Genomic DNA, 12,351 nt, shown 5'->3' with positions numbered 1-12,351 from the left:
TTTTTAAAAAATGAATTTCCAACGAAAATGCCGTTGGCCAATCAGAACGCGCCACGTCAAATGCTCACTGGCACGGACGTACTCGATGCATCGAGCAGCGCCACGCAAGGGCGAGAGCGCAGTGGCAGACAGCGGGTGCCGTGCCGTTGGTACGGACGGACGCAGTCCTTCAACCGCTGCGGATGCTCTTAGAAAGCAGAAGTCGTTAATCAAACCAAATAACGACTATAAATCCCCTCACTCCTCACTCTCTCCCTCACCACCATTGCTCTCTCTCCTCCTTCTCTCTCCTCACAATGCCGCAATGCTTTGACGTCTCTCTTCTGTTGTGAGGACACGCAGAAGCATTGCCGGCAAAAAATTGGATCTGAAACTCTCCAATTTCATGGAGTCGCAGTAGATCTATTGAGTTTCAGTAATCCAGAGTGAGGGAGAGAAGCTGAGCAGAGCAATTTTCCCTGTTTTTTTTTTCATTTCTCAGCTGAAAAAGGGGGAAAAAGTGAGCAACAATGGCGGAAATCTCGGGGAAAAATTTCATACCGGAGTCGTTCCAAGGCTACACGCCGGACATCGCGGGGCAAATCGGTCTGCTTTGGGAGCTAATCAAGGCGCCATTGATCGTACCGCTGCTCACTGTCTGCGTCTACATTTGCCTGGCGATGTCGATAATGGTGTTCATCGAGCGGCTGTACATGGGCGTCGTCATCGTCCTGGTCCACCTCTTCTGGAAGAAGCCGGAGAAGCGCTACAGATATGAGCCGATGAAGGACGATTTGGAGAGCGGCAACGCCGGTTACCCTATCGTCCTTGTTCAGATCCCCATGTTCAATGAAAAAGAGGTAATGTTTCTCTTCTCCGTTTCACACACACACACACACACGGGTATGTGTGAGAAACTCACGAATTGTTGCTCTGTTTTGTGTTTTTTGTCGGCAGGTTTATAAGATCTCCATTGGCGCAGCTTGCAATCTCTCGTGGCCTGCTGATCGGCTTGTGATCCAGGTTCTAGATGATTCCACTGATCCCATCGTCAAGGTATGTGTGATGAGAGAGAGATGATGAAGTCTTAAGTAGGGATTTCAATTGGTTGGATGAAACGAGTAACTCAAAAGTTCTGATTTAGGAATTCGTTTTTTTGTAGTTAACAGTTTTGGAATTGAATTGTTTTCTTCTTCTTCTACTCAAATTGTCACTTGATTTCTTCATAAAATTCAATCATTACGCTCTCGTCGCCATTGAAGCTTTTTCATTTTTGTACTTTTCATTTTCTACTGAAAGAGAAACACAATAAGTTTTTATTTAGTTATATAGTTTTTTGCCATGATTTCACATTTATTGATGTGCAACCATTTTGTAACTAACCCTGACAGCAAACCATAATTAGTGAATGTTGCCTCATTAATTGCTTTATCCTTGTACTCCATCCGTCCCGCACTACTCGCACGTTTCATTTTCGGCACGGAGATTAAGGAATGAGTGTATAGCAAAGTCAAATATTACGGCTGTAGGTGAAAATTTTTACTAAAAATGGAAATATTGCAAATAACTTGGGACGCCCAGAAAGGAAATAAGTGCAAGTAGTCCGGGACGGAGGGAGTATTACCAAAGATAATAATTAGCCAAAAAATTTAAATGAAAACTGCAATTTATTTCTTTTAGGATATGGTTGAGAGGGAGTGCATAAGATGGGCAAACAAAGGCATAAATATCACATACCAAATTAGAGAGACGAGGGGCGGCTACAAGGCCGGAGCACTTAAAGAAGGGCTCAAGCGCGATTACGTTAAACCGTGCGAGTATGTCGTCATCTTCGACGCAGATTTCCGGCCCGAGCCTGATTTTCTCCGACGTTCTGTGCCGTTCCTCATCCACAACCCCAACATTGCTCTCGTTCAGGCCCGTTGGCGATTCGGTAAGCCGCGCTATCTTGATTATATGCTTAATTGTTTTTGTTGGACATGCGTTTCATAATCATTGGTTGGTATATTTAAAAACAACAAACGACTTAAGCCTTTACCATCCTTTACCAAGGAGTAGTTTTTATTCATATCATCACTATTATAAAGCTACTATCATTATAAAAAAACATTAAAAAAATATTGAATTCCAAACTAGAATATATAATCTCTGTTAAAACAAATTTAGGTGTCCACTTATGCTCACAATTTATAGTATGAAAATGTCACAAAATTTTGATTTAATTTAAATATTATTTGAGGTAAGTTGTTGTGTACGTGAAGTGTCGGTGGTGTTAGTGAATTCAATAGTAACATCAATTTATTTATATAGTATAGGGTGCACAAATTATCTTATTTTGGTGGGGCCCATTTGACGGGGGATTCCCCACGCCGTGGGGCCGTTTTATGCCTGCTTTCCTCTTTATTAACCACCACAATTCACGGCGTTAGTTTCTCCTTGCGGATTGATTTTTAATAAATAATTCAGACATATAAGATATAAAATCAACACATTTACTTCTTCAATTCTTTTTATACTCCATTAAATAGATAAAAGAGAATATACAAGTCACTGCTTTTATGGCGGAGTGTGAGAATTACTTAATTGTAAGTTATTTTTATATTCTAGTTATGGTTAGCACGACGCATTTAAATGTTACACTCTAAATTTTAGTCAAACAGAGTAACATGAGCTATTGAGTAGAATAACTCGTTTTCCTATGTAGCTATGGATGGTGTTGACACTGAGCCATATAACTGTTGTTCAATTGAAAAAATATAGTCGATTTAAATCTTGAATAATTACATGAATTATTATTGGCGGGGTTAAGTTGTTCAATAGAATAAATAATACGTGAATTTAGGCGTAGGAACTATTCAACAAAATTCGCTTTTCTCGATGTGTGGAGCAGTAAGATAAAAGTATCCTTTCTGGGTACCTAGGGGGTGTTCGGTTGGCAAGATTAAATCTCATGATTAAATATATATCATGTTTGGTTCATAAAATTGAAATTTAATACTAGATGGATAGTCTCATGATAATTAGTCATAGCCTCCCTCTTCAACTAAAATAATCTCACAACTTAATCCTAGATGGATAGTCGCATAATTTTCGGGGCAGTTTGGTCCTTTCCACCCTAAACCGACAAGTGAATAGGGCTATAGTTGGGAATTCGCTCACCCACGTGGTGTGATGCTCTGTGCAGAGCCGCAGACACCAATGGTGGAGCCGCACTGGCTAGATTTAATTAGCCTATTGTTTTTTTACCCCAGTTGTCAACACCGACAAATTAAACAAGCAAAAACTAGAATCAACCATCAGTGACATAGCCAGATTGTCAACGTCTGACGTGGCATCGATTAGCTGTCGTGTCACGTGGTGTCAGAATTAAAGTACCCTATTGTTTCCTGTTTTTATTTTCATTTTTTGTGTGATTATTTAATAATGAAATGGCTTTTGACTTTTTTTTCTAATTTGCTCTAGTACTAAATTAGTAAAAAAAAAATTTGCAGTGAATTCAAACGAATGCTTGCTGACGAGGATGCAAGAAATGTCATTGGATTACCATTTTAAAGTTGAGCAAGAAGTTGGATCAGCCACTCATGCATTCTTTGGCTTCAATGGTAATGCTTTAATTGTGACTCAAGCATCATACTATCGTTCCTTTATTCTAAGTTGGGATTTTTTTTATGAGAAGCCCCTTTTATTTTAATGTTCTTGCTCATGTAGTCTAGATGTTTAAAAAACGAACTATGCATATAACTGTGTAAGATTATGCAGCCTAGCGAGAATATTTATTGTGATGAATGATAACAAATGATGCCATCATAAATGTGGTCACTTCCTTTGCTACTAAGAGACATCATTTGCTAAAAAACTTCCCACTTTCTAGTGATGATTTGGGTGGCAAATGAGTGTAGTGACTATGTAGACCACCACAGCCGTTTATAGAAATAAACGGCGATGGCTAATAATGCGGAAATGTCACAGGAACCGGAGGGATATGGAGGATCGCGGCCATAAACGAGGCCGGGGGATGGAAGGACAGGACCACAGTGGAAGACATGGACCTTGCTGTTAGGGCTGGTCTCAAGGGCTGGAAATTTCTCTACTTAGGAGACCTCCAAGTACATTTTCTATAGCCATAGTTTCCTTCATTTTCATCGTTTTCTTTATCTTCGAACGCACTCAACTAATTTTTATTGCATAACAATAGGTGAAGAGTGAACTCCCAAGTACTTTCAAAGCATTCAGGTTCCAGCAGCACAGGTGGTCTTGTGGCCCTGCCAATTTGTTCAGGAAAATGGTGGTGGACATTGCAACAAATAAGGTTTGTTTAGTTCAAGAATGTCTCTTTTTTCATCTTTTCCTAACCCTTAACTGATATCAAGAAACTGTTTGTTTGAGAATGCAGAAAGTCACTTTGTACAAGAAGTTCTATGTGATCTACAGCTTCTTTTTCGTTCGAAAGATCATAGCTCACTTGTTCACTTTCTTCTTCTACTGCGTTGTTCTTCCATTGTCAATCCTCGTCCCAGAAGTCCACGTTCCTAAATGGGGAGCCATCTACCTTCCCTGCATAATCACGGCCCTCAACTCAGTCGGGACTCCAAGGTACACATTCTAACATAAGTTAACCATTCTAATAAATACTGATGAGCAAAATCACTAAAACCTTTTTTTCACTCAGGTCATTTCATCTGTTGTTCTATTGGGTACTGTTCGAGAATGTGATGTCGTTCCATCGCTCAAAGGCCACATTTATCGGTCTATTGGAGGCTGCAAGGGTGAATGAATGGGTGGTGACTGAGAAACTCGGAGACACACTCAAGAACAGCAAAGCAGGCAAAATAGCATCTAAAATATCCTTATCTAAGTTGCTAGGAGATAGGTAAGAATGTTTGTTACATTTGAAGCATGATTAAACACCTATGCAAGAACAGAAATGTTGATAAAACAGTTGGTTTATTTCAGGATCAACCTGCACGAGCTCGGATTTGCTGTGTTTCTCTTCATCTGTGGCTGCTATGACTTCATGTATGGGAAGAACTGCTACTTCATATACCTGTTTCTTCAAGTCATCACCTTCACAATCGCGGGGCTCGGATACGTTGGCACCATTGTTCCAAGTTCTTGACTTATGATGATGAGCATCTCTCAGCCTCTCACATTCCTGTATTTGTATCCTTACAAAAAAACAAATGTACACAAGATTGCTTGCTTGCTTTGTTTTGGTGGTATATTTGCCCCCGATTTCTGTCAGCAAATACTGGCAGGAAAGCACAGAAAAAATGCAGGAGAGCATGTTATACAGTTGAAGAAGAAACAAATGATGGAGTATAAGTATCATAAATATTATAGGATAGGAATAATATTGTTTCCCTTTTGATATTTTCTCTAGCTTATATAGTGGTTGTTGTAGTTGTGTGACATTGCATTTTATTTTGTTAGTTGGTTAAAGTTTTGTGATGAAATTTTATGAATTTTTGGTGGTATTTTTGGTGCATCCATGCAGTGTACTATGTGTATTCCCTTCTCATTCTTTAGACACATTATTGTTAACATGTGTATGTTTATAAATAAACAGGGAGTATTTATTAGTGATTCTTGTGATAAACATATTCCTTTATCACAATGAAATTTATTAGGTAGGAATGTAATCAAATGCAAACTCTAACTATTGTACAAACTCCAAATTATAATCTGGACCGTTACAAAATGTCTACAGATGACAAAATTGTAGCAACAGAAAATGTCAACACAGTGTCAACGGTTGATGATGCGTTGATATTGTGTTGACACTGTGTTGACATTTTCTGTTGCTACTATTTTGTCATCTGTTGATATTTTGTAACGGTCAAGATCATAGTTTGAAGTTTGTACAATATATGAGTTTGCATTTTATCACTGCCTTATTAGTTATTTATATTTATTCCCTTCTCATATTTTAGACACATTATTGTTAACATGTGCATGTTTATAAATAAACAGGTATTTATTAGTGATTCTTGTGATAAACATATTCCTTTATCATAATGAAATTTTAGAAATATTGACACGTTGATCTAACTCGCGGTCAAAGGACTGAAAATGATTCTCATTCATAGTAAGCCTTCGCGACTGAATTACTGAAAATGCAATAAAAATGAGTTTTTATTTGAACCTGTCTCTATCTCACATATTTGCATTAGATTTTTGTACTTCATGATTTGATTACATTGTTAATTATTCATATGCTTTGTATGTTAAAGTGACTTCTCTCTGTTCTTATTTTAAAATATTGAGAATAATATTCCTTTTCCTATGGGCTTTTCATAACGAGCTCGGGCTGGGCTTTTATTTCCCTACCTACAAGAAAATAAAGCCTTTTTATCTCTAAAACAAAGACACTAATTGCTTTTAAAAAAATAAAATTACATATTTTGCATAAATTATTTTTTCGATTAATTTTAATTATAATACAATAAGAAGTACTACTATGCATCTAATATAAAACAAACAAATTTAAATGAAAAAAGCTTGTTGGGCTTTGGAATCGAGGTCCTAATGGCCACCCAATCCAACCCGATCTCAATCTAATCCAAAATTATCGGATTCCAATAAATAATTCAATCGTGGGTTCGTATCAGATTTTCGTGTTGCGTACAAAATTATCACCGAATATCACCATTATTACGAATTGGGATATTTCACAAAAGCATTGTGAAGAAGAACAATGTCAAAAGCAAAAATACAAATTTATATTGTCCAGCTCATTGATATTTTCCCTAACTTTTGATTACAATATAATACTACTACTACTAAATTAGTTACACTAATGAAGAAAAATCTAAATAAGGGGAGAATCGAAATTGGACTTCACAAAGCACAATGACAACAGAGGAGCAGCAGAAACAGTCACAAACAATGCCGTGTTTGCAGAAGAAGAAGATGTCAGAGATGATCGAAACACCAGAGACCGACGACGTCCCTACGCTCCCCGACCAAGACTCCGCCCTCGCCGCCTTCAGCGCCAAGGAGGAGGAGATCGAGCGGCGGCGGAGCCAGATCAGAGAGAGACTCCAAGCGCAATTCACACGCGTCGAGGAAGAAGCCAAGCGCCTCCACCTAATCCAATCAGTAAGTTTTTTCTTCAATTCGTCAGTTGTAGATCGAGAGGAACTATCGATTGATTGGGGATCCGTGACTGATTAGGAGCTCGATTCCGTGACGGATCCGATGCGGAAGGAAGTTGCGGCGATCTGCAAAAAGGTCGAAATCGTGAACCGAGATGTGAAGATTTTGGGGATCAACTGTCAGAAGAAGGTTTGATTTGATGATTTGACGATTTTTCTTATTCTCGCCTCCGATTTCCAGATCGATTTATCTCTTTCTTCTGATTTTGTAGGAGAAAGAGTATAGAGAATCGGCTGAGGCTTTCGATGAGAAGAAAAAGGAAAAGGCGCAACTCCTTGCGAAATTAGCAGAGGTAGATGAAGCTCTTGCGTTACTGATTTCAATTTTTGCAGATTTGTTGTTGATGTTGTTTGATTTTTGCAGTTGGTGAGTGAAAGCGAGAAGCTGAGATCGAGTAAACTAGAAGAGCTCTGCAAGAACATATAGAATCGAATTATCCCTTTGTTTTTTTCTTTAGTTTTCTTGTGTTCTTCATCTAATTATCTTCTTTTTCAAGGTTTCCATCTTGTTTGATTGTGAAGATTTCTTTTTCCATTTTTGTGATTAAGATTGAAAAGCTCACTTAATAGTTCGACAGTTCCTCAAAATATCTTTCAGAAAAGCAGCAGCATATGATAATTAATACAGATGATACTATGATTAGATATAATGGATTTCAATAAAATAATTAACTGCTTTTAGGCCATTAATGTCAGATTTGCCACTGTCTATTTAAATACAAATAATATGTAAAGGTTCAAATTAACTTAGGGATTGATTCAATTCATAACTATCTTAAAATGAGAATGTAAGAATTTATATAAGCACATGATATATTAGTTGGAGACACAAACTAAATCAATTGTTAATAGATAGTATATCAATTCACAACACAATACCTAATAAGTTCTCATTTTAAGATAATTCTCAAATAACAACTCACTAATTTAATAATCATCAAATTTGATTAAATTCTCAATCCTCTTTAATTTTAAAAAGTTTAACTAAAAAACTAGTATTAAGTTTTTTTTTTTTAATCAATTACTCCCGGTAGAAAATTTTGATTGCCTAAAATAACATTCTTTTATGCATAAACAAACATTTTTTTTACCTTGTTGACGAACTATTTTACCTAAAATAATTGCCCTATGATTATTGCAAACAATTAAAAACTTCATTGTTTTTGTGACTAATGTTAAAAGTCATGAAATGAGATTGTAATTTAACAAAATTTCATGTAATTATAATAATAGCGCCATATGCTATCTGCCTATCATATGAATTATGATTAATTATTTACTTGATCTTGATTTCAGATATAATAATTCATATGGAGTAGTTATTTATAAGTAACAATGAGCATGTAGTTGGGCCAAAATATAATATTCATATCAAGCCCAAAAGAAATAATCTCGGCCCTTTTATCGATACTTCATCCCTAAACCTATGCAAATTCTCGCCGGCGAATAGCCCTAACGGCGGCGAGGCAGCGGCGGAAGCGCGATTATGGAGACTACAATCTCGCCCGGAGAGAAATCATCCGGTTATAATCCTAACAGTGGATCCAATTCAAAGCCCAAAATCGTGGTGATTATCGGCGCCTCAGGATCAGGCAAATCCAAATTGGCGATAGACCTTGCATCTCACTTTCCGATTGAAATAATCAGTGCCGATTCCATGCAGGTACTGCTTTTTTTTGTTTGCTTAAATTTGTTAACTGAAGTGTATGGCGGTTTCAGGTTACTGATAAGTACGATTTTGCCCTAGGTTTATCAAGGGTTGGATGTTCTTACTAATAAAGTTCCTTTTGATGAGCAAAAAGGTTGTTTCAGTGCTAAATTATGGAGCTTTAGTTATTCATTTGCTAATTATGGTTGTGTGTGTGTGTGTGTGTGTTTCTGTATCTACTGTTAACAGGAGTTCCACATCACCTGCTGGGGACAATTTCTCCAAATGTAGAATTCACTGCTAAAGATTTTCGTGATTCTGCTATTCCGGTGAGATGATCATCATCATCATCATCATCATCACTACAGCTCGTTTCCTCTTTCTTCTTGTTTTAGTCATTTCCGTTTGATTTTGGTCTCAGTTTCATGGAAAACTATTGTATAATGACATGACTGATTAATATGTAGTTGTAATTTCATGACAATCTTCTGCAGTTTCAAGTACTAATTACATGGTGTCTAATTTGCTTTTTAGCTTATTGATGAGATCTGGTCTCGTAATTGCTTGCCTGTTCTCGTCGGAGGAACAAATTACTATATCCAGGTCAGCTTCTGTCTCGATCTATCTTCGTGTGCAATCATCATCAAACTGCCTTGTTACTATCATCTATTCATTGTATTTTTGTGAATATGAGAATCTGCCTTTTCTACTCATCTGCTTAGGCCATCATGTTTCCACCTTATAGATAAGTCTGTGTTGTTTTGTCAGGCTCTTGTAAGCCGGTTCCTGTTGGACGACAATGCAGAACCTCTCGAAGCAAACTGTTTAATGGATAATCATGGTAAGAAGAATTTTGGTTGCTTTCAATTTATTACCTAATCAATAGTGTTAAAGGATAGCATTTCTTTTTCTTTATTGGAGATAATGAGAGACCAGATATTGAACTTGAATCACCAGACGAAGATTGTCTTTATACTTACAGTCGTCTTAAGGACCTTGATCCAGTTGCAGCTAACAGAATTCATCCAAATGACCAGAGGAAGGTGAGAAACTTCTTAAGATGATGAGATCGCATTCATCAATTTTTCTAGCTTTACTCCGCGTTTTTACCCTTTGTGTTGCCTTCATGTTGGTCTATATGCGACAATGACACATATATAGGGTGTCCTGAATATTGTAAAATTGGTTCTGATACCGGAAGGTGATTGATTGTACCATCACACTATATTTATTCAAGTTAATCGTTTCTCATTGGGAAGTTGCATTGGAGACAGTACTCAAGATGCTAAACTGTAATGTTGTTAAGCTGTAGCCTTGGTTATTCACGTGAGTTCGTATGATTAGCTGTCCTTGGTTTCTTCTGTAAAACTAGTGAGATTAACAATCACATATGTATGTGGTTGTTGCAGATCAAACAATATCTTACTTTATATTCACATCTTGGTGTTCTTCCAAGTAAGCTTTTCCAGGGGAATACCATGCAGGTACTTTCTACTCCACGCTTCATTTCTTAAACTATGGTAGAGTTAATACTTTGAAGATATGTCCTGTCATGAAACTACTCTATTTCCTATCCAGATTCGTGTTCAATCGTGATAGCATTGACTGGATCGTATAGTTTTCATTTAGTTTCTTAATTTGGAATGTGGCAGGGCAGAACTGGGGTCAAGCTGATAGTTTAAGATACGATTGCTGCTTTATTTGTGTTGATGCATCTCTCCCGGCATTGGATCTATATGTCAACCAAAGAGTAGATATCATGGTTTCCACTGGTCTTTTTGAAGAAGTTTGTGATATTTACAAGTCGAATGCAGATTATACACGAGGGCTAAGGCAGGCAATAGGAGTCCGGGAATTTGAGGATTTCCTAAATTGTTGGAACTCACAATCCCAGGAGTTGCCTGCATGCCCAGAGCTGCTCAAAGAAAATATCCACCATATCATGAATTCCTCCAATGAAGACCAACTGACACTCAAATTAAGAGAAGCTGTTGAGAAAGTGAAATTGAATACCAGAAGACTTGTTCGTCGGCAAGTAAGTGAATTATCTTATGTGCATCTTCCATGTTTTTTATGAGTTTTGGTGTATATTTGTACTTGGTTTCGAACTTGAATAGAATTCTATTTTCTCGTCATCTAACATATATCCTTAGAACCTATAATACTTTTCAAAACCTTTCTCAAAGAGTTTATGCCACTCACTGTCTTCTGGCATTTGCTGTTGATACATGGGTTTTGCTGTATCGTTCTTGCTAAGTTTGAACTTGACCAACTGTTCACTGTTTCCTCAACAGAAGAGACGGATCAGTCGACTTCAAATGCTGTTCGGCTGGAACATACACTTTGTTGATGTCACAAGTTGCTTGCAAGGTACACATCATTTCCAGTCTTTGTACATCAATCTCTGTAACCTACACTAGAACCATGGGGATCGAGTTCACTTCATGCATTAGCAAGTATAAACTGAGACGTCCCGTTTCTACAGGTGCTTCCGACAATTCATGGTCTGTGAATGTGGTGGAACCATCAGTTAACATCGTCAAATCTTTCCTTACTACACCTGCCATCGCAGAAGCTACCGAAAGAGATGTCCAAGAGACCAAACTGGCTGATAGAGACCTTTGGACTCAATACATTTGTGAAGCATGCGGCAATAGGGAGCTTAGAGGTGCCCATGAGTGGGAGCAACACAGACAAGGGCGCAGCCACCGGAAACGAGCTTCACGGCTGAGAAAGTCGGGCATCTTATCAGGTGTAACCAAGAATACCAGTGTCGATTAATCTTTGCTACTATTAGTTTAAGTGATGCAGTCGAATAGATTCGGAATGTTGAGTTGAGAGAAGTACTTTAGCCTCATCATGGCTTCTAAGCTATCCATTTGCTTTGCTGCGTTGCCCCACCGTGCTTTAAGTTTGTACTCGTTGCATCAATGCATGTCGCGTGTATACTATAGTATGAACATCAACTGCATCAAGTGATGAAATGATATATTACAAGGTTGAAATATATTTATTACTTCGTTTTTTCAACAATAGAATTAAGAAAACAGTGTTCAGTGATATTATGTGCTTGTGCTCGTATTAAATAAAGTAAAAGAGAAAATAAAGTATAATAGGACATTAATAAAATGATGAGATTAAAAGAGTTGTTTTTGTTTTATCAAAAGAGTAATTAATTAGTTTAGTTTAGGATTCTCTCGAAAAGGAATACAAATTGATTAAATCGAAATGGATTGAGTAATGAGTGTATGATATTTAACCCCAAACTATAAGGAAATGGTACCCCTTTTTCCAAGTAAATTGAAGTGGAAAATAAAATCCCATTGTTATGTCAAAAAATGAAGTAAAGTAGTCAACACTTCACTCTATTGATTGATACCCAATTTATGTGAAAATAATTAAGACCTAAAAAATGCATGTGTTTGTTGTTTTGTGTCTTTTCTTTGATAATGAATGCCTCATTGATAAGGCATGTCACCCTCACCGGCCATATCATGTAATTTCTTCTGAAAATTCTATAAAATAGGACCATTAAGATATTCTTTTTTCATGGCTAAAACTCCTCAATAC

The 12,351-nt window shown here is 37.2% G+C and overlaps 3 protein-coding genes across 3 annotated transcripts; all 3 read left to right on the top strand.

Moving 5' to 3' along the window:
- Positions 1 to 241: 241 nt before the first annotated feature.
- On the top strand, positions 242 to 5,464 carry LOC121742186 (glucomannan 4-beta-mannosyltransferase 2-like). Its single transcript, XM_042135252.1, has 9 exons — positions 242 to 839; positions 937 to 1,035; positions 1,660 to 1,912; positions 3,471 to 3,581; positions 3,949 to 4,085; positions 4,175 to 4,288; positions 4,373 to 4,572; positions 4,649 to 4,849; positions 4,933 to 5,464. Exons 1-9 carry the CDS (start codon positions 510 to 512, stop codon positions 5,093 to 5,095), a joined length of 1,608 nt encoding a protein of 535 aa, XP_041991186.1. The 5' UTR covers positions 242 to 509; the 3' UTR covers positions 5,096 to 5,464.
- A 1,189-nt stretch (positions 5,465 to 6,653) lies between these two features.
- On the top strand, positions 6,654 to 7,702 carry LOC121811255. The gene is made up of 4 exons (XM_042212078.1): positions 6,654 to 7,077; positions 7,153 to 7,263; positions 7,346 to 7,426; positions 7,498 to 7,702. Exons 1-4 carry the CDS (start codon positions 6,829 to 6,831, stop codon positions 7,558 to 7,560), a joined length of 504 nt encoding a protein of 167 aa, XP_042068012.1. The 5' UTR covers positions 6,654 to 6,828; the 3' UTR covers positions 7,561 to 7,702.
- A 792-nt stretch (positions 7,703 to 8,494) lies between these two features.
- LOC121742448 (tRNA dimethylallyltransferase 2-like) lies at positions 8,495 to 11,811 on the top strand. Its single transcript, XM_042135583.1, has 10 exons — positions 8,495 to 8,796; positions 8,881 to 8,935; positions 9,031 to 9,110; positions 9,316 to 9,384; positions 9,550 to 9,622; positions 9,703 to 9,824; positions 10,191 to 10,265; positions 10,439 to 10,816; positions 11,076 to 11,151; positions 11,267 to 11,811. The coding sequence occupies exons 1-10, from the start codon at positions 8,620 to 8,622 to the stop codon at positions 11,560 to 11,562; spliced, it is 1,401 nt and encodes a 466-aa protein (XP_041991517.1). The 5' UTR covers positions 8,495 to 8,619; the 3' UTR covers positions 11,563 to 11,811.
- The last annotated feature ends 540 nt before the right edge of the window (positions 11,812 to 12,351 follow it).

Source organism: Salvia splendens, chromosome 7, assembly GCF_004379255.2.
Source record: "Salvia splendens isolate huo1 chromosome 7, SspV2, whole genome shotgun sequence".
In the NCBI taxonomy this organism is placed as follows: Eukaryota; Viridiplantae; Streptophyta; class Magnoliopsida; order Lamiales; family Lamiaceae; genus Salvia; species Salvia splendens.
This window is presented reverse-complemented; position numbering and strand designations above follow the sequence as displayed.